The 25,090-nt window shown below is 33.7% G+C and overlaps 3 protein-coding genes across 6 annotated transcripts; all 3 read right to left on the bottom strand.

The window, feature by feature from the left end:
* Window positions 1–141: 141 nt before the first annotated feature.
* Window positions 142–13,001, bottom strand: LOC11442991 (U-box domain-containing protein 35). The gene is made up of 11 exons (XM_039829199.1): window positions 12,195–13,001; window positions 3,786–4,021; window positions 3,559–3,677; window positions 3,291–3,412; window positions 2,880–3,103; window positions 2,708–2,765; window positions 2,183–2,492; window positions 1,870–1,971; window positions 1,309–1,740; window positions 335–1,123; window positions 142–225 (listed from the first exon to the last, which is right to left on the bottom strand). The coding sequence occupies exons 2-11, from the start codon at window positions 3,961–3,963 to the stop codon at window positions 142–144; spliced, it is 2,418 nt and encodes an 805-aa protein (XP_039685133.1). The 5' UTR covers window positions 3,964–4,021; window positions 12,195–13,001.
* Window positions 8,026–15,932, bottom strand: LOC11428996 (U-box domain-containing protein 35). Of its 4 annotated transcripts, none has more exons than XM_024772257.2 (11): window positions 14,256–14,388; window positions 11,959–12,128; window positions 11,732–11,850; window positions 11,467–11,588; window positions 11,066–11,280; window positions 10,897–10,954; window positions 10,390–10,699; window positions 10,075–10,176; window positions 9,523–9,954; window positions 8,543–9,331; window positions 8,026–8,437 (listed from the first exon to the last, which is right to left on the bottom strand). In XM_024772257.2, exons 1-11 carry the CDS (start codon window positions 14,348–14,350, stop codon window positions 8,357–8,359), a joined length of 2,493 nt encoding a protein of 830 aa, XP_024628025.1. In that variant the 5' UTR covers window positions 14,351–14,388; the 3' UTR covers window positions 8,026–8,356. The 4 variants fall into 4 exon arrangements, with proteins under 4 accessions (XP_024628025.1, XP_024628026.1, XP_003630605.2 ...); XM_024772258.2 differs by lacking the exon at window positions 14,256–14,388 and adding an exon at window positions 13,000–13,125; XM_003630557.4 differs by lacking the exon at window positions 14,256–14,388 and adding an exon at window positions 14,937–15,932 and having other exon boundaries at window positions 8,080–8,437.
* A 5,243-nt stretch (window positions 15,933–21,175) lies between these two features.
* Window positions 21,176–24,851, bottom strand: LOC11439424 (pollen receptor-like kinase 1). Its single transcript, XM_003630554.4, is given in 4 exon segments — window positions 21,176–21,341; window positions 21,343–21,920; window positions 22,411–23,022; window positions 23,689–24,851. Coding segments are annotated over 4 exon segments (1,905 nt in total). The 5' UTR covers window positions 24,362–24,851; the 3' UTR covers window positions 21,176–21,299.
* Between the last annotated feature and the right edge of the window lie 239 nt (window positions 24,852–25,090).

Genomic DNA, 25,090 nt, shown 5'->3' with positions numbered 1-25,090 from the left:
TGCAATGCCATGACATTATGCAGCTATGGTGTAGCATCTTGACACACGTTTTATGCATCACATTGTTGAAAACAAAGGTAGAAGTAACATTAATATTTACCATGGATTACTAACATTAATATTTACCATGGATTACAAAATTTACATTTTCCCCACTGATGTTGAGCTTGAACGACCTTCATATCCTGACATTTCTGACAATGACTGGGATTCACTCATTGAGCCCTACAAAAAAAAAAACACACACACACACACATGATTATGATAATATTATATAACAGTATAATATATGTAAAACAAAACATGTTTTAGGAAAGGTGTGAATGTGACTTACTTGAATTGATGAGGAAAATCTTGATCGCGAGTAATTGTTATTTCTTTGAGCGAATCCTGCACCACCACCAAACATCATCATCATCATAGGCATGTTTTCATCAGCAAAATCTCTGAGTTTGTTGAGCTCAGGCAAAATAACTTTGCCAAGATCAGGTCTGTCTTTTCTTCTCATTTCTGCACACTGAATAGCAAGCTTGGCAAAATGCATAGCCTGTTCAATTGGCCAATCCTCAACGGCAGGATCAAGCATCTCATCAAAAGTACCTTTCTCAATAGATCTTGCAACATGGTGACTCAAACCCATTGGTGGCCTCGCTGTTATCATTTGTAGAAGCATGATCCCAAGTGAGTAAATATCAGACTTGGTTCCAAGCATCCCCGTCTGTTGGTACTCCGGATCAATGTAGCAGAAAGTTCCAGCGGTTGCTGTCATGCGATACTGTGTCACGGTGTCTGCAACTGAGGGAGGGACAAGCCTTGCCAGCCCTACATCGCTGATTTTGCTCACATAGTTCCGGTCGAGCAAAATGTTTCCAGGTTTCAAGTCACGGTGCACCAATGGTTCAGGTTTTGTCTGGTGAAGGAAAAGGAGACCGGTTGCAATCTCCGCAGCAATTCGAAATCTTAGCTGCCATGGTAGAACTGGTAATTTACTATTATTTCTCCTGAATAGGCAATCATCCAAGCTTCCATTGGTCATGTGCTCATACACCAGGCAACCAAACTCCGGACATGCTCCAAGGAGGAGAACCATGTGTGGATGCCTTATGCTACTCAACACTTCAACCTGCATGAATCAAATACCAAAAAACCTAATGATTAATTAAATTCAATAATATCAACTATAGTTTATTCCGTTAGTTGCATCAAGGCTCAAATAATTTTGGTGATTTTATACTCCATCTGTCACTTATTAGGCGTCTCGTTTAAAATATTTGTGTCTTATATTATGTCATTTTATAATATCAGTACCTCCTGTTGAAACTGTGAGCGTCCTTGAGCCGCATCAGGTTTTAACACTTTTATAGCAACTGCGGTGTGATCTAGTTCGGCCCTATAGACTGGTCCATAACCTCCTTCACCAATCTTCAATGAGTTGGAAAAGTAATTTGTTGCTTCTTCTATTTCTTCAATAGTGTATCTTCTATACCTTGCAGGACTATTTAATACACTATCTCCAAATGTCCTTTTTCTTTGATCAGAATCAGAGTTAGATTTTATTTCTACTTTCATTCTTTTTTGTGCTTCCAACTCTGCAATTTTTCGTGATGCTTCTGCTGCCTCCATAGCAACTTTACATTTTGCTCTCTCTTTCTCAGCTACTGCCAATGACGTTTCTTCACAAAATCGTGTATCTTCCATTTTCCTTTCTTCATCCAATTTCCAACGTTGAAGTTCTAGTGCCTGTAGGAGAATGTTTTTTGTTAGTTTAATGACAGTCACTATTTTAGTTATTTAGTAATGTGTTTTTTTTTTATGGCAATTTAGTTTATTCAGTAATATATTTGAACTGAATTAAAATCTGCAAAACACCTTTTGTTTAGCTGTTAGTGCTTCCTTACAAGCTGTACTATACATTTCCATTGTTTGTTTCAACTCTAACCTCAGCCTCCTCATTTCAGCTTCCACTTTGTCCTATAATTTCAAAATAAATATTTATCAAATCTTTCATCCTAGACACATAAGACAAAAGTAATACTATACGTGGTTTTTTAAGACACCTTTCTACTACATACTTAAATCACAAGTCCATGGGATGCTTGTCATGTTAACCAGATTAAGGCATATTAGTTCATCTTCACCTTGTTAATTGTATACATCTAACATAGAATTCTAATAAGCTTACCGAGTTTGATATCCTTGATTGTGATGACATGGACATCCCACTACGACCACTGCCTTGTGAAGTGAATGAATAATCATTGTGATCAATTGACTTAACACCTGAGTACAACGAACCGAAGCTTCTAAGATCATAATCCGAGCTTCCTGAAATTCGAGGGGTGATTCCATTTCCAGAGTCCATTTCTTCATACAATGAATGGAACATCCTATCAATGCTTGGCCTTCCACTGCTGACGAATGAGATGTCTGAGTCAGAGATTGAGGACTCATACGATATGTGTGTTGGTCTTGCACCTCTTGTGAATGGTGATCTGTCCATAAATGAAGTTAGTATTCTCAGAAACCATTTCTCACATTGACTTCTATTGTTATTAACATTCATATAAAATTATGCATACCAATGATGCATATTGTACTACAGCTTAAAGTATCCTTTTTTGTCTACTTAACACATGCTAAGAACGTTATCATTGTTTGCATTAGCTTTATTTATATAAATCCAATTAAGAATTCATAAATTGCTTACATCATTTCATCTTTGTCAACTGAACGGCGTGCATGGTATGTTTGTTTCTCATTTGAGGCTGTGATGTAATAGGCACATACAAATAATAATACTTAATGAGCAACATTACAAAAAATAAAAATGACGTAACATAACCAAAATTAGATTAATATTAAAATAGAAATAAACATACATCGTAGTGGGTGGTTTCGCTTTTGTTGTTGTACATCGATTCTATTAGGACTTTGTTGTGGCTGCTGTGGAGGCTGCAATGCATTACGCGGCATGGCTTTCAATGTTAATGGAGAAGTAGCAGTTTTTACAGATTGGATTTTTCCTTTGGAAATAATGTACACAGTGCAGAATTCAGGTGCCCCTTTAGACACGAGGCTAGGAACATCACTTGTCCTAAATCTTCTGTTATGGATTATAATTCATCAAAAAAAGGAATATGTTATGTTCCGACACAATAAAAAATGGTTCAAAATATCTTCATTTTTTGCTCAAACTAACGTTTTCTTGAAATGATCATGCATGTTTTTTATTTTAATTTTCATAGTTGGTTGGACTAATATTTGGTAAGAAGTGCAGAATGAATAGTTACCTCACAAGACCACTTCTTGATGGTGCCCCAAGAACCAAAAGTTCAATGGAATATTCTCTAATACCTTCTATGATTGCCTTAGATACATCCATGTCCTCCAATAAAACTTCCTTGCATAGTATCTATCATATTTAAAGAAGAAGAAAAAAAATGAGACATTTAATCGTTAGTTTTCTGATTTTGTTCGGGTGAATCTAGGATATTTGTGGCCGAGAGCCAGATACCAATCCCTAGAAAAGTCAAGAGCACATTATGTGTTAGAACTTACATTCTTTCTATTGCAGAAGACACGAAACGAACTGAAAAGCTCCTTAGATTCGTTGTCCATTTGTCGCATATATGCTCTGCCTACATCGTTATTGGCATCAACAGATACATGGCTTCCAGCTGCATTAATGAATCATTGAAGTAATTAACGTGTGCATGGTATTCTGAAATAATATATCATTCAATGAAAAATATTTAGGCCTAGAATGAAGAATAATAAATAATTACTTGTTGTAGGAATGGAAGAAGCTTTTTGTCTAACATGGACTAATAAGAGATGTTGATCTTTAGGAAGAAGATTATCAACAGCCCATTTAGCTGCATATTGGCTTGTTTTGTTGTTCTCAATTGCCACTGCCACAACACGTCCTGCAGCTAACTTTTTCTCTTGAATAGACCTTGACATTATGTTAATCAATTTACTTTCTCAATATTGATGAAACCCCTATTGGTTTTATTATTACCTTCAATTGAATGAATGAATTTGTAAAATCAACTAGAAGCAATTTCAATTTATTGTGTTTTTTTTAGTGTACTAGCTAGAGACAGAATATGTTTTGAAGAAGGAATTGACAACAAATGTAAGTGTAACTAATACGCGGTCGTAACTATTTTAAGAATTATTTTGTAACTCCAAGTTAGCATTTTATTAATATTTTCTATATTTAGGGAACAATCATGCGTACTATATATTGTAATGTTCCATAACATAATGACACATATTGCTATAATATAGGAAGGTTAATATTGACGCCACCCATAATTAGCTAACTAAAATATAGTACTTCTTATTACATTACATGATAATAGTATAGAGGATATATACCTTAGACTCCAAGTAACAACATAGTGTAGCTTCTATTTTCTTCTTATATGATGTTGCCTACCTATTGTATGGTATTGTACAGGCTCAGCTAGCTATAAATAGTTGTGTAACTACTTTCATTCTTCATAATACTTCTCTTGCTGTGTTTCTTCTCATAGATTAAATTTTTGTTATCTGAAACATCTCAAAACCTTCTTCAAAAATTTAAAATAGACATAGATATTAAATAATCTTGTTCATTTTTAAATATTTTATTCAAAATGACTTCCGCAATTTTTTTCATTTTGACCATCGTTGTTTTTTTTTTTTTTTTTTTGTTACAACAAGACATTGTTTTTGTTTGTGACCATGGTTATTTTTTTTTTGTTTAGTGTCAGTAGCAGCCCCGCAACAGAAGATGGTATATGACTATCTTAACATGGTGGTGACAGAACCATCTGGATCGACTGCCTGATGTATATGACTATGTGACGAAGCCCCCCTATGAAAGAATATGCACTTTTGTAATCAATATCTAGTTTGTCTGTTCTTGCAAAAGTTCTAATTACATTGATAATGTACAATGATTAATTAAATTCATGTTTAATTTATCACCACAAATATTAGTGTTAGGCTATGCTATTTATTTCACAATGATTTTTAGAGGATCGTTGTTTCATTTTATGTTTCTAATTCTTGTATTATGAGCAAAATTTTAGAAGGAGTAGTAAACATCATAGTTGGTGTCTCATAAAACACTTTGGATTTTTTATTTTATTTTTTAGGAAAAAAAACACTTTGTATTTTAATTAGTCATACTAGTGTAGTTGTACACTTTCTCAGGTAATAATATAAAAAGATCGAACCCACAAGAACTAGGGCGCTACAACTTTATGTAACTTTCCAATGGTAAACTTGTTTGCGTAAAAAAAAAAATCATTTGATGTCACAACAATAAAAATAATGTTTTAAAAGTAATAACAATTTAGGAAATCAACTTGAACACTTAAAAGATATCTAGAATAAAAGTGTGGTTTAGAATAAAGAATCAGTTATAACATGGTTTTGCAACGATATAGAGAGATATAGTTTTATATAGCTTTTTGGTAACATGGTCGCCTTAGGGGTATTTTAACTCAACCATCATGTTAAACATGGGATGACATACTTTTCGGGGTGCACTACAGTATTTAACATGAAAATTTACCATGTTAGGTCTCGGTACCTCTTCTCATGGAGAGGCTGAGCCTTTTGCCTATGACAAGAAATCTAGATCTTTGATCTTCGCGCTCAAAGATCCATGTAGATGTCAAGTAATCTTTCAAGTTCTCAGTAACTAATATTAAACAAACAATTCTACTCCCATCCTTTTCCTGTCACAAGGAGTTTAGCAATAAATGTAAAAGTTGTCAAATTTTACTTTTAAAGATTATCATTAAAATAGTTTGTTTAAAATAAGCTTGAAGCGATAATTCTCTAATCTTATACAAATATAATCATAACCTCATCATGTCTAAACAATTAAAGAAGTTTAGCTCATGATGAGTTTAACCACAAAAGCAAAAAATAAAGAAGAGATGACTAAAAACATGATAACTATATAAATGGAGAAGTTAAGAGTTAAAATATGATTACACACCAAAATGAAAATAGGTGAGCTTTTTGCATCACTTAAGTAATTATAAGTCTAACTCACTATGGAAGATATGAGATGAAGTGAGAATTATAGTGATTGTTAACCCTAGTTGGATCTTGGCTCAATCCAAACATCAAATTTCGAACCCTAGGCATCATAATATGGTTGTCCTTTTATAGTACAAGTCTAACCACTACAAATTGTGTAGTTTGGTAATCTCTCCTAGCATACGTCCTTGTCTTATCCTCTTGGTACTCAACATATTCTTTTATTCCTCATACTACAATCATTAGGGACATCTCGTCGAACTTCGTCCCCAAGCAAAGGTAGACAAGGGACCCAAGAGTTCATACAAGTGTACGACCCGTACTGGACTTCTGCAACGATACATCTCCATAATCACTCATACCGCTGCATCTTCCTACATCTCCAGGATCACTCCCAGCGATGTATCTTCTTGTATCGCCACACTAGATATTCCACAAAACCAACCATATCAATTATTACTAGTTCAAAATGATTAAATAACAACTAAAACTAATTAACTTCCTAAATGTTATAGGTCATACAATCACTCAATATCTTATAAAACACAGGGGATAAGTGCAAGGTAATAACCAACATTTTGTAGGTTATCAATCATATATAGCAAGTTGAAATTTGACATGCTTGATTTTGTGTCACTAGCTTTCTGTGATTTTTTATATATTTTTTAATTGTTTTTTGCTGGCGTAAATCATAAGATTGTTTTAAGGGCTAAATTAGTTTTTAGTCTCTATAAATATAATCAATTTCGTTTTTAATCTTAATAAAAAAAAAGGTTTAATTGCACTTTTGGACCCCCTATCTTTCCAAAAGTTGCGGTTATGGACCCCTAACTAATTTAAATACAAAACAGCCCCCTATGTTTTGATTCTTTTGCAATTTTGGACCCCCAGTCCATTGTTGCCTCGGTCAAGGCTGACGTGGCACCCTAAGTGAGGTGCCACGTGTCAATTTTTTTTTTTTTTTTGCCTTGGGGTCCAAAACTGCCAAAGAATCAAAACATAGGGGGCTGTTTTGTATTTAAATTAGTTAGGGGTCTATAATCGCAACTTTTAGAAAGATAGGGATCCAAAAGTGCAATTAAGCCTAAAAAAATGGCATATTTGTGTCCCTATAAAAATTTCAGCACATATTTTTAGTATTTTGTAGGTTATCAGTCATATCTAGCAAGTTGGAATTAAGACATGCTTGATTTAGTGTCACTGGCTTTTTGTGATTTTTTTATATATATTTTAATGATTTTTGGCGTAAGTCTTGTGTACTTTTTATATCATAGTTTTGAGAGATAAATAAGTTTTTGATCCCTATAAATATAATCAATTTTGTTTTTAGTCTTCATTAAAAAAATGACATATTTGCGTCCCTATAAAAATTTTCAACACACACTTTTAGTACTTAAAAAATTAAAATTTGTTTAAAATATATAATTTTTTATAAAAGAGTTTCTTATAATGTTCTTGACATGTCTAGAAAAAACCATTAAAAAATATAGAAGTTTAAGAATAATTAAACAAATTTTAATTTAATAGTGACTAAAATTGTGTGCTGGAATTTTTATAGGGACCAAAAATGTCACTTTTTTTCTAGGACTAAAAACAAAATTCGCTATATTGATAGGAACCAAAAACTTATTTAACCCTTATTTTTTAGGTAGTGTTATTTAACCCTTGTTTTAATACACCATATTAATTTCTTGTTTTCAACTTTAAGTCGATATTGCATGTAATTTGTCTTCTCTTTGGACGTCCTAAGAAATTGAGATGGTAAAATATTTGATCAAAAGAAAATGAAAAAAGAAAAAAATTATGAGGATGTTATTATGTCGACATGAAAAGTAGGAAGAGATGCATCAGTAATAGGATTTGGAAATTGTCCCATGAACTTAGCTCAGTTGTTAGGACAATGCATTATTATTACATGCTGAATTTTAGCCACTAGGCTACTTGACAAAAAAAAAAAAAATTGGAAATTGTGTTGTACAATTTATAGAATGAAATATATGTATGTTTTATCCAAGATATTAGACCATTAGAATATGCAAGAACACGGTTGTAAGTTTCAAGTCTGTTGTATTCATGAATGACAAAAAATTGCTAAATACAATTGAACAATTACATATATAGTTACATTTACATTCATGTCTGTTGTATTCTCATTCACAAATCAACCCAGAACTTAGACTTTGAAGTGGATGCCGGTTGCAATGTCTTGACATTATGCCGCTTTGGTTCATCATCTTGAAACACACTTTATGCATCACATTGTCGAAAACAAAGCAGAAGAAGCATTAATATTTACTATGTAGTGCAGAATTTACATTTTTCCCATCGATGATGAGCTTGAATGGCTTTCATATCCTGACAATGACAATGACTGGGATTCACTCATTGAGTCCTACAAAAAATAACACACACATGATTACAATAATATGATATAACAGTATAATATATATATATATAGAACAAAACATGTTTTATGAAAGGTGCGAATGTGACTTACTTGAATTGATGAGGAAAATCTTGATCGCAAGTAATTGTTATTTCTTTGAGCGAATCCTGCACCACCACCAAACATCATCATCATCATAGGCATGTTTTCATCAGCAAAATCTCTGAGTTTGTTGAGCTCAGGCAAAATAACTTTGCCAAGATCAGGTCTGTCTTTTCTTCTCATTTCTGCACACTGAATAGCAAGCTTGGCAAAATGCATAGCCTGTTCAATTGGCCAATCCTCAACGGCAGGATCAAGCATCTCATCAAAAGTACCTTTCTCAATAGATCTTGCAACATGGTGACTCAAACCCATTGGTGGCTTCGCTGTTATCATTTGTAGAAGCATGATCCCAAGTGAGTAAATATCAGACTTGGTTCCAAGCATCCCCGTCTGTTGGTACTCCGGATCAATGTAACAGAAAGTTCCAGCGGTTGCTGTCATGCGATACTGTGTCACGGTGTCTGCAACTGAGGGAGGGACAAGCCTTGCCAGCCCTACATCGCTGATTTTGCTCACATAGTTCCGGTCGAGCAAAATGTTTCCAGGTTTCAAGTCACGGTGCACCAATGGTTCAGGTTTTGTCTGGTGAAGGAAAAGGAGACCGGTTGCAATCTCCGCAGCAATTCGAAATCTTAGCTGCCATGGTAGAACTGGTAATTTACTATTATTTCTCCTGAATAGGCAATCATCCAAGCTTCCATTGGTCATGTGCTCATACACCAGGCAACCAAACTCCGGACATGCTCCAAGGAGGAGAACCATGTGTGGATGCCTTATGCTACTCAACACTTCAACCTGCATGAATCAAATACCAAAAAACCTAATTGATTAATTAAATCAATAATATTCAACTATACATTATTCCATTAGTTACATCAAGGCTCAAATGATTTTGGTGATTTAATTATACTCCATCTGTCACTTATTAGGCATCTTGTTTAAAATATATTTCTGTCTTATATTATATTATTTTATAATATCAGTACCTCCTGTTGAAACTGTGAGCGTCCTTGAGCCGCATCAGGTTTTAACACTTTTATAGCAACTGCGGTGTGATCTAGTTCGGCCCTATAGACTGGTCCATAACCTCCTTCACCAATCTTCAATGAGTTGGAAAAGTAATTTGTTGCTTCTTCTATTTCTTCAATAGTGTATCTTCTGTACCTTGCAGGACTATTTAATACACTGTCTCCAAATGTCCTTTTTCTCTGATCAGAATCAGAGTTAGATTTCATTTCCACACTCACTCTTTTTTGTGCTTCCAACTCTGCAATTTTTCGTGATGCTTCTGCTGCCTCCATAGCAGCTTTAGATTTTGCTCTCTCTTTCTCAGCTACTTCCAATGATGTTTCTTCAGAAAATCGTGTATCTTCCAATTTCCTTTGTTCGTCCAATTTCCAACGTTGAAGTTCTAGTGCCTGTAGGAGAATGTTTTTTGTTAGTTTAATGACAGTCACTATTTTAGTTATGTGTTTTTTTTTATGGCAATTTAGTTTATTCAGTGATATATTTGAACTGAATTAAAATCTGCAAAACACCTTTTCTTTAGCTGTTAGTGCTTCCTTACAAGCTGTACTATACATTTCCATTGTTTGCTTCAACTCTAACCTCAACCTCCTCATTTCAGCTTCCACTTCGTCCTACAATTTCAAAATAAACATTTATCAAATCTTACATCCTAGACGCATAAGACAAAAGAAATACTATACATGGTTTTTTAAGACACCTTTGTACTACATACTTAAATCTCACAAGTCCATGGCATGCTTGTCATGTTAACCAGATTAAGGCATATTAGTTCATCTTCACCTTGTTAATTATATACATATAACATAGAGTTCTAATAAGCTTACCGAGTATGATATCCTTGATTGTGATGACATGGACATCCCACTACGACCGCTGTCTTGTGAAGTGAATGAATAATCATTGTGATCAATTGACTTAACACCTGAGTACAACGAACCGAAGCTTCTAAGATCATAATCCGAGCTTCCTGAAATTCGAGGGGTGATTCCATTTCCAGAGTCCATTTCTTCATACAATGAAGGGAACATCCTATCAATGCTTGGCCTTCCACTGCTGACGAATGAGATGTCTGAGTCAGAGATTGAGGATTCATACGATCTGTGTGTGGGTCTTGCACCTTTTGTGAATGGTGATCTGTCCATAAATGAAGTTACTATTCTCAGTAACCATTTCTCATATAGACTTATATTGTTATTAACATTCAGATAACTTTATGCATAGTAACATAGCATAAAGAATTTTTGTTGTCTACTTAACATATGCTGCGAATGTTATCAGTTTTTAGATTAGTTTTTTATATAATTCCAACTATGAATTCATAAGTTGCTTACATGATTTCACCTTCGTCGCCTGGACGATGTGCAAGGTATGTTGGTTTCTCATTTGAGGCTGTGATGTAACAGATACATACAAATAATATTTTGTGAGCAACATTACAAAAAATAAAAATGACATAACATAACCAAAATTAGATTAATATTAAAATAGAAATAAACATACGTCGTAGTGGGTGGTTTCGCATTAACTGTTGTACATTGATTCTATCAGGACTTTGTTGTGGCTGCAATGCATTGTTACGCGGCATGGCTTTCGGTGTTAATGGAGAAGTAGCAGTTTTAACAGATTGGATTTTTCCTTTGGAAATAATGTACACGGTGCAGAACTCAGGTGCCCCTTTAGACACAAGGCTAGGAACATCACTTGTCCTAAATCTTCTGTCATGAATAAAAATTCATCAAAAAATGGAATATGTTATGTTCCGACACAATAAAAAAGGTTCAAAATATCTTCATTTTTTGCTCAAACTAACGTTTTCTTGAAATGATCATGCATGTTTTTTATTTTATTTTTCATAGTTGGTTGGACTAATATTTGGTAAGAAGTGCAGAATGAATAGTTACCTCACAAGACCACTTCTTGATGGTGCCCCAAGAACCAAAAGTTCAATGGAATATTCTCTAATACCTTCTATGATTGCCTTAGATACATCCATGTCCTCCAATAAAACTTCCTTGCATAGTATCTATCATATTTAAAGAAGAAAAAAATGCGACATTTAATCGTTAGTTTTCTGATTTTTTTTCGGGTGAATCTAGGATGTTTGTGGCCGAGAGCCAGATACCAATCCCTAGAAAAGTCAAGAGCACATTATGTGTTAGAACTTACATTCTTTCTATTGCAGAAGACACGAAACGAACTGAATAGCTCCTTAGATTCGTTGTCCATTTGTCGCATATATGCTCTGCCTACATCATCATTGGCATCAACAGATACGTGGCTTCCAGCTGCATTAATGAATCATTGAAGTAATTAACGTGTGCATGGTATTCTGAAATAATATATCATTCAATGAAAAATATTTAGGCCTAGAATGAAGAATAATAAATAATTACTTGTTGTAGGAATGGAAGAAGCTTTTTGTCTAACATGGACTAATAAGAGATGTTGATCTTTAGGAAGAAGATTATCAACAGCCCATTTAGCTGCATATTGGCTTGTTTTGTTGTTCTCAATTGCCACTGCCACAACACGTCCTGCAGCTAACTTTTTCTCTTGAATAGACCTTGACATTATGTTAATCAATTTACTTTCTCAATATTGATGAAACCCCTATTGGTTTTATTATTACCTTCAATTGAATGAAGGTAATAATAAATCAATGAAGGTAACAATAAATGTAAATATTACCCTAAATATAAAACAGTGTTTTTAATGAATGAATGAATTTGTGAAATCAGCTAGAAGAAATTTCTATTTATTGTATTTTTTTTAGTGTACTAGCTAGAGACAGAACATTATGAAGAAGGAATTGACAACAAATGTAAGTGTAGAAACATATAACTAATACCTGGTCGTAACTATTTTAAGAAGTATTTTGTAACTCCAAGTTAGTTAGCAGTTTGTTAATAATTTCTATATTTAGTGAATAATCACGCGTACTACATTTTGTAATGAACCATAACATAATGACATGTGTTGTTGTAATCTATGAAGGTTAATATTGACTCCACCCATAATTAGCTAACAAAAAGATAATACTTCTCTTGTTGTTTTTCTTCTCTCCAAGATAATATTTTTTAGCTAGTGAAACATCTCGAAACCTCCTTTAAAAATTAAAAAATGGACATAAATAATCTTGTTTATTTCTAAATCTTTTGGTCATGTATGTTTTGTTTTAGTCTTTTTAATTTGATTTTGTTTTTAAGTCCAATAATACACTTTATTATTTGAATATTTGTGGATGGATTGAACATGAACAAAATATTACAAGGATGCAACAACAAAAATAATAATAAACTCTTATGAAATTATTTCATAATTTTTTTTTTTAAATCAATTTACTTCAAATCTTTTTATTCGTCTCCACCACTACGTTTGATAACATAACTAGAAGTTTCAAACTGTAAGTAATGCAGCTTTATGTGAAAACTTACGACTTGTAACTTTATAGCTCAAACACACGGTAGTCTGTGTTTCACCGTGAATGCGATATCAAACGCAAGCTTAAAGAGCTTAGAAATTGCATCAATTCAGACAATAGTAGGTAGTAAAGTAGCAAGACTGGCTGTACTCTGTAGTAATACTGCATGTAATGTAATTGAATATGGTCATTAGTCAACACAGTGTGCAGTCAACAATTTCACACTATGTTGTTGCCTCGCAACTTTCAGACTATCATTTGATGTGGATTCTCAATGTTCAACTAAACCCGTTATCATCCTCAAGTTTATAGCCTTGGCCATAATCTGTTACCTATTACTAACATAGTTAATAAAAAGATTGGGATTAAACAACTCGAAAGATCCAATTTTGGATATTTTGAGTAAACATCAGTATTGTTGTCTTAAAAATAGGTACAATGTGTTGACAGTGCCAACGACTGAGCTTCAAAGACAAGATAAATGATGAAAAGCAGATCAAACTTACCTTAACAACAAAAGTGTTTTTCCAGAGAACATGAGCGATTGAATTGGATGAAACTCAGGTACAGTACTATAGCCACTGTTCCAACTGTTCTCGACTAAAAAAGATCGTGAAGTTTTCAATGTTTTGGGCATTAGATTTGGGGAACAATTGAATGATGAATTTGAATATTGTCAGCTGGGTGGGGGAACGATTTTGGATCACAGAGATGACTACAAAACTCAATTGAGGTGGTCTTGCACGCCTGCAAGTCAAGCTTGCCGGCCAGTACAGTCTAATATTCAATCTAAAGAATCAACTTAACAGATTTGGTGTCTGGACAAACAATAAAGGCTTGAGAAACTTTTTTCATTAGCTTCATTTGCACAAAACATGTATGTATAAACACATAGCATACTTTTTAAACCTTATTCGGCTTAACAAGTTAAATATCATGTTCTATTGTGGCAACGCCACCAAGGTATGCCAATAATAATAGCCAAAAGCCATGAACTACCTATAATTGAAACACTTGAATGAATTTATATTATATTTCCAACTTCAACTGGAAAATTTTAAAACTGCATAAGATCTATGCACATTTTGTGGCAAAGGCAGTGAAAGAAACATGGCCAAGGAGTAAACAAATATTGTATTGTACCCAAAAAATCTGTTAAACTAACAAGGTATAAATCACTAGAAGTCGAGTTGTATGTACAAATTCTAAATGCTCTGCAATGTTAAATGTTGAAAAGAATATAGTTTGTAAGGCTTTAGTTACCCTCACCTTAAAGGCGCAGTTCCTTCCCTGAATTTGATTATGGCTTGAGATTTCCTTAACTTGGGTTCACGATTTTTATTTTCAAAACTAGAAAAATTCATAGCTTTTTACTTTGATTGCTATTGCAGAGATTTCCAACATACATGTCTTTGGAATCTTGTGCGGGGGGATAAAATTCATGATAAAACTTAATTGTTTAGAAGCCACCAATTCAAAAGCACTCCTGACCAAACTGCAAAATATAATCTGTTTCTCACACTTCGCAAGATCAGAAACAGAATTACAATATTTCAGAACGCATAAAACCAAGCCGATTGTAAAAGCAAAGGATGATTGGAAAAATTCATCAACTTACGGAAAACTCAATGTCAAAAATTTATGCTTAAATTAACATCTCATACCAGTAAGCAATGTCAAAGGACATGAAATGGTGCATACCATACAATACAACAAGAAAGGATGATATGCTACTAAATAATTAAATGTTCAATACCTAATTATATACATGTGCTTCACATCTTAATAAACCACTACTTTAAATTAACATATCATATGATAAAAGTAATGAAAGTGATAATTGAAACTAAACCAAAACTTGAAAAGAAGCCTGAAAAATATCTTCTTCGGTGATTATCAGAAATGAATCATCCAAAAGAAGACCCTCAAATCAAATTTAATGTTACTCACTCTTGTTCAAGCTGCTTAAAATACTTCAAAGCACCAACCATATCACCTTCCAAGACCCTAATACGATCAACAACCTTGCCGAATAATCTAAGATAACGATTTATATCTGCATCCTCTCTCTCACACCTATCCATTGCAACCTTAATACCCTTCAACAAGCCATTACATTCATCAACCATTTCAAGGTACTCGAGAACACGACCCTGATGCGACTTGTTACAATCCATATCTTTCTCCAATATCTCTTCAAAACCAACCTTAATCAACTCCAAATTCTCACTGCAGCTAACAACCTCTGCTCTCAAAACTTCCCATGCTTCATCATCATCAGTTTTAATTTTCTTGAAACTGTGAACAACGCGAATTCTCTCTTTCATCTTCAAATACAAAACAGATTCAATGTGATCTGGTTTATTTCCCAAAAATTCTTCAATATCACTTTTTTCATCCAATGCTTTTTCCTCAACAGAAACAACTGAAGAAAGTGATGTTATTGGTTTGTTAAACCCATTTTGACAACAACCCAGAAAGAGAAAAGCTGATGCAGCAACAGTAACAGTAACAAAAGAGGGAAATTTACTAATAGGGTTAAAAAATTGAGGAGATTTGGGTTCTGGGTTTTGACGAGGAGGGTCAAAGTTTGGAACTTTGACAAGAGGGTTGAAAAATTGAGGGATTTTGGTTTCTGGGTATTGAAGATTTTGAAGAGATTCAGAAGAAGGGGGTGATGGTGAAGATAAAGCTCTAATGGAAGATGATGGTGAAGTTGAAGGTGAAGGTTGTGAGAGAAAGAGAGAAGAAGCGGTGGTTGATGATAGAGAAGGGTGGAGAGAAGAACAAAGAGGTTGGTGACGGTGGTGAAGTGAAGCAAGAGCTTCCATGGATGATGGAGTTGTGGTGTTTGTGGAAATGCCACAAATGAAAGGGTGAAATTTTACAGTTTCTTCTTCTCTCTTCACTTTTTTGAGGTTTTCATAAAAGAGTTTTTTTTTTTTTTTTCCCTTTCTATGAGAGCTTAAAGCAAAAGGAACCGCTCAAACAAGCTTAATTTGGTATAAAAAAATTAAAAGAATTCATTCAAATTATTTACTATAATTGATTTAATTATTTATATTTTAATAACTTGTCAATCAAGATTTATATATAAAAAATAAAAAATAAAAAAAAAAAAACTTGTTAATCAAGATTCAAAATATAGAATGTCACATAAAATAAAATACTAATCATTTTTTCTTATTTGAATTATAATATCGCAGATTCTAAATTCATGCATTTTTTATAAAAAAAAAAAATTACTAATTTTTAACATTCAAAATTTGTAAATTATTTCATATTAAAAGAAAAAAATTAAATCATTAATATCTAAATATTTGGATTTAATTGAGAGTTTGTAGAGAGAGAAATGATATGAAATTGTATATTTAAAAAAAATATATGTATGCAAAATAAGATTATAATAAAATACTAAAGAATAAAAGGAAAATATGTAATTATAAATATATTTATACAAAATTTTAAACTTTTAAGAAATAATATTAATTAATAGTAAATTATAATAAATAAAAAATAGGTCAAGTTTCTTGAGAGAAGAGAAAAAAAGTTCAAGTTGGATATAATGAATTTTGACCTATTTTTTCCTCTCAAAAGAACATGTCAAGTTCTCATCCAAAAAAGTCAAGTAGGATTAGAGCTATCAAAACCGGCTACCCGACCCGCGATGGGCCGGCCTATGACAAGTATGGGCTTTTCCGGGTTGGGGCAAAAAGGCCCGGAAGATAAACGGGTTCACAAATATTTGTCCAAGCCCGACCCTTGCGGTCTTTCGGACTAGTCTCATTACTTAAAACCTTTAATTTAAAAATAAAACATTGCACTAAAAAATACCTGCCGACAACTCAATTAGCAATTTACCACTGTTTTTTTTTTATAAAGTATCTCACTGTTTGGCAGTCAATGTCTGCATTTGCAAATTCTATGGTTGAATGGGAATTGTAGTTACAGCAGTGTCTGTTATCTGGAATTCTCTATGGATTTTCTGTTTGGGATGTGTTTTGCTTCTATTACTACTGCTAGTAATTGTTCTATGGTTAAATGTGTATGCGCACCCTGCCTACTGTTGCTGCATCAAATTGGAATTCCACCTGAATTATATCTTATTTCATTTTCATATTTCCTTAGTTTTATCTATTTCCATGTGTTTTTGTGCGCTTATGTGATCAGCTAGATCTGAGACAATGTACTCAAGAAGTTTGTCATAGCAAGACCTGCTTAATATGTATTTTCTTTCTTGTTTTGTCATGTACCTATGTATTGTTTTGTCATGTACCTATGTACTCTGATAGACATTTTGTGTATTAATTTCTCATCTGTATGAGTAGTTATTATTGTTTTGTAATTTGAAAATTACGACAGAGCTTTAAAACTATTACCGGGGTGAGTCATGACCAGGTCGCTTTCTTTAAGACGTTTCGCGGCACTACCTAAGTTGTGCAAGGTAGACTAGCAACCGCGCCGTCTCCAGGATAAAACAGCCCAGGTTCAAACTGTACGATTAAAGGCTGCACTGCCAGAAATCGCTCGAGAATAACACCTCAATATGGTTTCGAAAAACCACTCTAATATAGTACGCAGACCACTCGAGAAAACAAAGAAGGAGGAAGAAAACCAGAGAAGAGGATTCGATTCTCGGTTTTGGAGTGAAGAATCTCATTCCCGAGCTCTCTACGCGTGTGAAAAATGTGTGAGACTTGGTCCTCCGCGTGCGGAAATCTCGGAGCAGCAAATCGAGCCCGGCCGATGGCGTCGCGCGCGTGTGGCTTATATAATTTTTGGCTAGCGCTCACTCCGTTCACAAAAGTGGGTACCCCAAGGACACACCCTTGGAAGTGATATCCCACATATATAAACACTACTAGAGTGTGTGATCTATCCAATGTGGGACATAAAATTTTCAATTCACACTTTACACTATTTTCTACATCCTTGTGTTTACATTCCAATGTCTCCACATAACAACTAGTATACTCCAAGTTTTTGCCAATATACACTAGTGTTCCAACAATTATGTAATATATGGATATGTTGGCTCATGTCTTAGTGCTATTATATCTATATTCAAATGATTATGTTATGCCTTTTTCGCTGCATCCCATTTGCTAACTGCCTCTATCATCATGTTAATTGTAGATAAATGTGTCTTGTGGTAACTATTTTTGTTCCTGCAAAGCATTCTTTGGTTAATGTCATTATACTTTAAATGTATTCAATTCAATTATGACTACATCTTCATAGTGCGCTATAGAAGATTATAATGTCAAAAAATAATTATAAATTAAACGGGCTACGGACGGCCCTGTCGGGCTAGCCCGAGAAAGGCTCGGGCCTCAACAGGCTCGGGCTAAAAAGGTCCAGTTTAAACGGATCCAAATTTTTGTGTTTAAATCCTCCATTTTTCTGGGCTTTTGCGGCATGGTCCAGTAGATCCGTCCTGTTTTGACAGCTCTAAGTAGATATAGCAAATTTATATGTATGTGGCCTGAGACTCCAGCCAAAACAGTAGAGATTCACTTTAATCATAATTGAAAGGAATATTTTTTTTACTTCACTTGAACTAGATTCATGAATCTCCCTTAAAAAACAATTTGCCATATGTGCCCATCCCAGAGCTTTACTATTAATGTTGTTTTGTTAGTCACTTTGGTGAGGTGTTACTTGTTTTTTTTGTCTTATTGTAGTATTAACTTGTTTTTGATCGATGGATCAACTTCCACCCATTACAATTTTAATCAACAATTTAGCTCTTAATATTAAATAGACATGAATAGTTATGTCACTTTGATTTTGTCGCCTTTTAATGCATTTTGTTATTATGCTATTAAATAGACATGAATAGTCATAGAGTTTTTCTATTTACATCCCATGCTTTTTTGGTTACACTTAAATTTTTTTTAAAAAAAATTATAATATCAAAATTGTCCTTTTATATAAATTTTCTTAAAACTCTAATTTTATTCATTGTCAGTGAGTTTCACCCTATTTCACCCCACAAAGCGATCGATCAAACAATTTGATGTTCAATATCAATCTCCATGAAAATTAAAGAGTGAATCAAAATATTTTTCATACATACTCAATTGGATATAAGTAAGTGAATTTCTTCTTCTATTTGCTAGTTTCAATTTCTTTCCTTCAACTGCAATGATGCACTGTACGATTACGGTTTTAATTTACATTGGCAATGTTAACTTAAATTCAGTTTAAGTAGGTTCATGTAAACTAAGTTTACATGAACCTACTTAAACTGAGTTTACATAAACCTACTTAAATTGAGTTAACATGAACCTACTTAAACTGAGTTTACATGAACCTACTTAAACTGAGTTTACATGAACCTACTTAAACTGATTTTACAAAATCGTAGAACTGTGAATGGCAGAACAAGGAAAACACAAAATCAGAACTGAGAACCCATAACAAGAAAAACACAATCGATTGAAGAACAACACTTGCTAACTTGATTTGCTTCGAATTTTCTTTGAAATCATGAATGGACGTGAGAAAGTATGGTTTTGAAAATCTTCGGAGAACACAATCGATCGATTGGAGAATTATAATTTTGGAAGAGGGGTTTTGGGGTGTAACCAAAAAAGAAGGAATAGGCTTTTTGAAAATCAAATTTTATGAAAGGGTAATCTTGTCATTTTGGGATGCAACCATGATTAACTAGGATGCAAGTAGAAAAACTCATAGTCATATCATTTTTTATCTAAAAAAATTAAAGTAAGATAAGACACCTCTTTTATTTTTTGTGGAACTCTTTGATCAATCAATTTTTTGTGTGTTAATCATCCGATCCTTAGAGAAAGAGGACCCTGATAATCCAGAATTCAGACGGGAGTTAAGTAAAATTCAAAGAGGAAAGATGATCATAATAATCTGGAGTTCACATGAGAAATATACGTTAAAGATATAAAAGAAATAAAAAGATGGGAGGAAGATACAAAGAGAGGTGATAATGTAAAAAAATATACATAAATTTATATTAAAAAAAATACTTTTTAATGCTTAAACTCATAAAATATCTCAAAATCCACAAAAATCAAATTTGTTAAAAATCCATCAAAATTAGCAAGAAAAAAAAAAATCAACACCGCTATACTTTTTTTTGCCAACAGTCTACAGTTTAACAGCACTATCCTTAAAAAAAAAAAAAAAAAAACAGTCTAACATCCCCGTGAGTTTAGCCCAGCCCCGTGAGTTTAGCTCAACTGATAGGAATATTACATATTATATGCAGGGGTCGGGGTTTGAACCCCGAACACCCCATTTCTCCACATTTATAATGTGTGAGTTCTAGTCATTACGCTACTTGACAAAAAAAAAAAAAAAAACAGTCGTGTTCCAATATAATGATTTTTTTTTTTTTACAAAACACTACTATAATGTTAGTAAGTTGAAAAAAGATTTGACCTAGTTCAGCAATACTATGTTTAAAAAATTCAGATTGTCCTAATTAAATTCAAATTTTATACTGCGTTCATTCAGTGTTGGTGTTGAGCTCTTTGATCTGTTGTGTTGCCGTGCAATTTCGGTTTGTTTGTTATTGGTTTACGCATTTCGCTTTGATCTAATTTTGAAAATTTTGAGTCGGGTTGTTTTCTAGATTTAAGATTGTTGTGTATTCTCTTAATCTTAAAGGGTTTGTTGGTGACTAACGTGTTGGGCTCATCTTTCGAAATATGTTTCCACTACCTTGACAAATTAGATGTCCACACTACACCAACCTTATCGACGGTCTTGTAAAAGAAATTATATAAGATTTTTTTTAAAAAAAAATAAGTATTGTTTTGGAGCTTTAGCTCATTTTGCTCTTAAAAATATATAGAGTATTGTATTCTATTTTTATTTTTATTTTTACAAATTGTTTTTTTTTTACTAAAAAATATAGGATATTGTGAAAAATGAAAAGGAAATATAGGATACTGTCAGGCAATCATTTATAAATTATCAACATTTTCCAATATTTGGAATTGCAATAAAAGCATAGAAGCAATCTATATTTTCTATAGATAGATGAAACGACAATAACCATTAAAAACTCACACACATAAACAGTGGAGTCGAGATTCAAACACCAATTATGACGTTTGACTAACAATTTTATATTTTTATAAGTTGAACTAAAACTATGACTTATAGACGAAGCTGTCTATTTCTATTGAGAAAATGTCCCGGGTAAATTAATATATCCATCTCTCATATTAACGTGACATTGTTTTTCAATTTTAAGGGATATAGATAGAAAATCCAAGTACTGAATGAGTAAGGTAATAACAATTCATCAACATGAAAAGATTTTTATTTTCATTTCATGTCAGCTGTAAAAAAATCCTCCTCATCATCATGAATTATCCCTCTCTTCCACTTGTTGAATTTTCTCAACAGCTTCTTTCAAATCACATCTTTTATCAACATCCACTTCACAACAACTCAATGCAATCTTCAAAAGCTTTCCCATCTCTCCTTCACCATTCTTTGTTGCACCCATTTCTTTATCAAACACTGAACTATTCCACTCCTCAGGTACTACTGAAATCACCCAATTTGCTAAACTCACCTCACTTCCTTTACCTTGTTGTAAAAATGTAGCTGGAAGTTTACCAGTTAAAATCTCCAATATTAATATTCCAAGACACCAAACATCACTTTTCTTTGTAATTCTTCCATGTTGCAAATACTCAGGTGATTTATATGTTACCATTATTTCCTTGGCCATTTCTTGGTTTGTTACTGGGACTAATCCAAAATCTGTGAGAAGTGGCTCAAATGTTTCAGTGAGAAGCACGTTTGCAGATTTGAGATTTCCATGAGGTGCAATTAGGCTTGGCATATCTTTGTATAGATTTTCAAGACCTCTTGCTATGCCTTTCACAATTTTCAACCTTATTGGCCAATCAAGGCTTGGTTCCCCTAGTGCTTGGTGTCCTGAAACACAACAAGCAACCATGCGTAACTATATTCATAAGCAAACAATATTAGTGAACGAGAAATAGTTAGTTGGTTTGATCTCGGTTACATTACAGTCTGATTGAACCAAGGTTGAAAGACATTTCAACCGCAATCAGTTCAACTGAATTTTTCATTTCTCATTCAGTCCAACCGTGGTTGGTTGTATCGATTGAACCAATTAAAGCATGATTTGAAGGTCTCACTAGTTAAATGTTCATTCTAGTTTTTAAAACATCGTTGTTAGCTCAAATCTAGCCTTTGTTAAAAAAGAGGAAATTGCATACGTCTCTCTTCACTTTTTCTTACATAATAGAGAGGATGTGTCGATGTAGCAGAAAGGGGGCCCTGATAAGCCCTCTTCTTTTTTGTGTTAACTATTCGATTTCCAAGAACATTGGCCCTAATGATATGAACTAGATTACTCTTGATCGATTCTGTCATTAAAAAAATTAGAAATAAGACGTACCATGAAGGCGAACAGCTAGGCTACCGTTCTGAACAAAGTCGGTAACCAAGAGCTTCTCTTCTTTTCTATAATAGTAAGCAACAAGAGGAATCAAATTAGGATGGTTCAACCTTCCAATCCTTCTCATATGCTCTTGAAACTCTTCCTTCCCTACATTGTTCATTTGCTTAAACCTCTTCACCACTATTGTTGGCCCATTCGTCAAAGAGGCCTTGTAAGAAGAACTATAAAAACCACTTCCCAAAATCTCGGCAGAAGCTCTCAGCAACTCTTGCAAATCAAACCTCTCTCTGTCATCTCTTATAAAAGACAACTTCATGTGATCATTTCTTCTACTGTGGTTGGAACTCATTGATCTTGATGATCTATTACTTTCATCATCAATATCTCTTTCACTTCCAACTTTTTTGTTGTTGTAGTGGCCTGAAGGTGGATTCTCTAGAGTCGATGATGGCTCTTGTTTTCTTCGCCGCCGGTGTAGGATGAAAAACACAGTAACTCCAATCACAGCCAGTGCTACACAAACAACCACAACAACCACACAAGTACTTGCAATTGATGCATGCTTTATAGGACATGCAGTCAATGGTGCTCCACATAAATTTTCATTACCTGCTCATCATTTTGATACATATAGACTGGTTAAGATTGATGCTGCTATATATACTTATGTCATGTTTGGGTAAACAACTTAATTAAGTGCTTCTAACATAAACATTTATCATATAAGGGTTTATGTATTGGCTATTTCTATAATAAAATATAAAATAAAGTCGATTGATTTTCATATAAGCTATAAGGGTTTATGTATTAGTTATTTCTCCCAAATAGCCTCACAAGTGTTTATGTCGGTAGAGAAGCTATAATAAGTCAATCCAAGCAGACCCTTATACTTCAATCAGTGTCAATAATACAAAGAAAATCAAAGCATATTATGATAGCTTTAATTTATTTCTGAATTTGCAACGGCCACCTTCATCTATACACTGTTTCCATATAAAACGCGACGACTCTTGTGGATTTGTTCAAATTCTGACAACACTGTTCCCAACTTTTGTCAAATCCACAACTATCCTTCTAGGGGAGTTGATCCTGTTTGAGGCAAAAGACCAACAAAAATAGAATATCTCAATTTTTTCATGTACGCGTTATCCTAACTTACAGACGTAACATGCTTCCACTAAGCTAATCACATTGAGTTATATTTATATTAGTCATTTATACATAAACCATACATGCATGTGATGTGTGTGCACTAATAGGATATTCGTTACTCACCGGAAAAGGAAGAAGCGGGGATTTTACTAAGAGCGGCTGGTATTGGTCCCTGCAACTGATTATTAGCTACATTGAATGTTTTCAATTTGGAATCTGTTGAAAATTTAGGAATAGGTCCAGTGAATTTGTTTCCATCCAATCTCAAATCCATAAGCTTTGGCATCAAACTCAGAGAAGATGGAATAGGACCTGTAAACTGATTATTTGACAAATGAATTTTCTTTAACCACTGCAGACCGTCAAAAGCTTCCCAAGGAACCTCTCCAGAAAATTTGTTATTTGACAGATAAAGCGATTTAAGACCAAAAAGTTTATTAATCTCAGGCCAACCACCCTCAAAATCATTATTCATGAAACTAAGGGTTCTAAGATATGGTAACTCCCTAAGAGAATTCACATCAATGAAACCTTTTAGCCCCATATTCTCAAGCTTCAATCCCCAAACTTTTCCTTGATAACAAAGAACGCCACGCCAATTGGCATGATCGCCATTACAAGGTGTGGTTGATGTGTTCCATGTTGACAACACCTCAGGTTTTTTTTCAAGATTGTCCTTTACCTTGAGGAGCAATTCAGAGTCAGAAGCGCCATAAGATGACGAAACAACACAAAACAAGAGAATGAATGTGATGAATATGGTTTTATTGTTCATAATATGAGTGATGAGTGCCATAGTGAAGAAGGGTAGATGGCCCACACGCGCTACGGGCGGCGTGCGCGCCCTCAGGGAAGGTTTGATTCTCAATGGAGATTAAAAGAAAAGAGGAGCTGCTAGGGGTGAAGAAGCAAAGGGGTTGGTCATGGAGGGTGGAAAAGTTTTGATGGCATTGAAACAGGAGAGAGAAGAAAGAAAAAGAAGAGCTAATAATAGGAGATGGATAATGTATTTGAGAGAGTGAGGTAACAGAGGTTGACCAAGTCTTTTGTTTCATGGTTGCATAACAATAACAATGTGTAGAACTATTCGGACAGCCTTCAAATTTAAATAAGACACCACTTTTTGTATGCCTATTTTTAAGGTTTCTGTTCTGCTGACTCAACCTTTTACAATAAAAAAGGAACGACACTCACAATCCATGCTTTCTTCATCATCACGTCTCTCTGCACTAACTTGTACCAATTCCTACTCTAGTACCAAAGCTATTAATCTATTATATATATTAAAGGGACTAGTTATTTTAAAACTAAAGAAAAACTAATTCAAATAAACATCTATTTTAAAAATTAAAAATATTCAAGCCTGTATTTTTCTTATAAACTAGGATTCAAATTTTAAAGATGAAAATGAACACTCAATTATTATCAAATGGGTAATTACAGTAACAAAAACTTTCAAACAGCGCTATACCTTTGAATACTTGTATAGACAAATTTTATTGTAGTAGTAGATAACATTCGCACT

Source organism: Medicago truncatula, chromosome 8 (genome assembly GCF_003473485.1).
Source record: "Medicago truncatula cultivar Jemalong A17 chromosome 8, MtrunA17r5.0-ANR, whole genome shotgun sequence".
NCBI lineage: Eukaryota > Viridiplantae > Streptophyta > Magnoliopsida > Fabales > Fabaceae > Medicago > Medicago truncatula.
The sequence above is the reverse complement of the archived record's forward strand: the minus strand, read 5'-3'. Positions and strand labels throughout refer to the sequence as shown.

Bases quoted from the DNA above. Each gene is read 5' to 3' on its own strand.
- LOC11428996 (XM_003630557.4), bottom strand. From the start codon at position 15,817: ATGGAAGCTCTTGCTTCACTTCACCACCGTCACCAACCTCTTTGTTCT. The intron at 11,851-11,958 runs GTAATTATTTAT...TCATTAATGCAG, and splicing joins TTCTTCCATTCCTACAACAA to CTGGAAGCCACGTATCTGTT. The intron at 11,281-11,466 runs GTAACTATTCAT...TATTCATGACAG, and splicing joins TCAAGAAGTGGTCTTGTGAG to AAGATTTAGGACAAGTGATG.
- LOC11442991 (XM_039829199.1), bottom strand. From the start codon at position 3,963: ATGTCAAGGTCTATTCAAGAGAAAAAGTTAGCTGCAGGACGTGTTGTG. The intron at 2,493-2,707 runs GTAAGCAATTTA...ATTTATGGACAG, and splicing joins GTTGACAAAGATGAAATGAT to ATCACCATTCACAAGAGGTG. The intron at 1,972-2,182 runs GTAAGCTTATTA...TTGAAATTATAG, and splicing joins AATCAAGGATATCAAACTCG to GACAAAGTGGAAGCTGAAAT.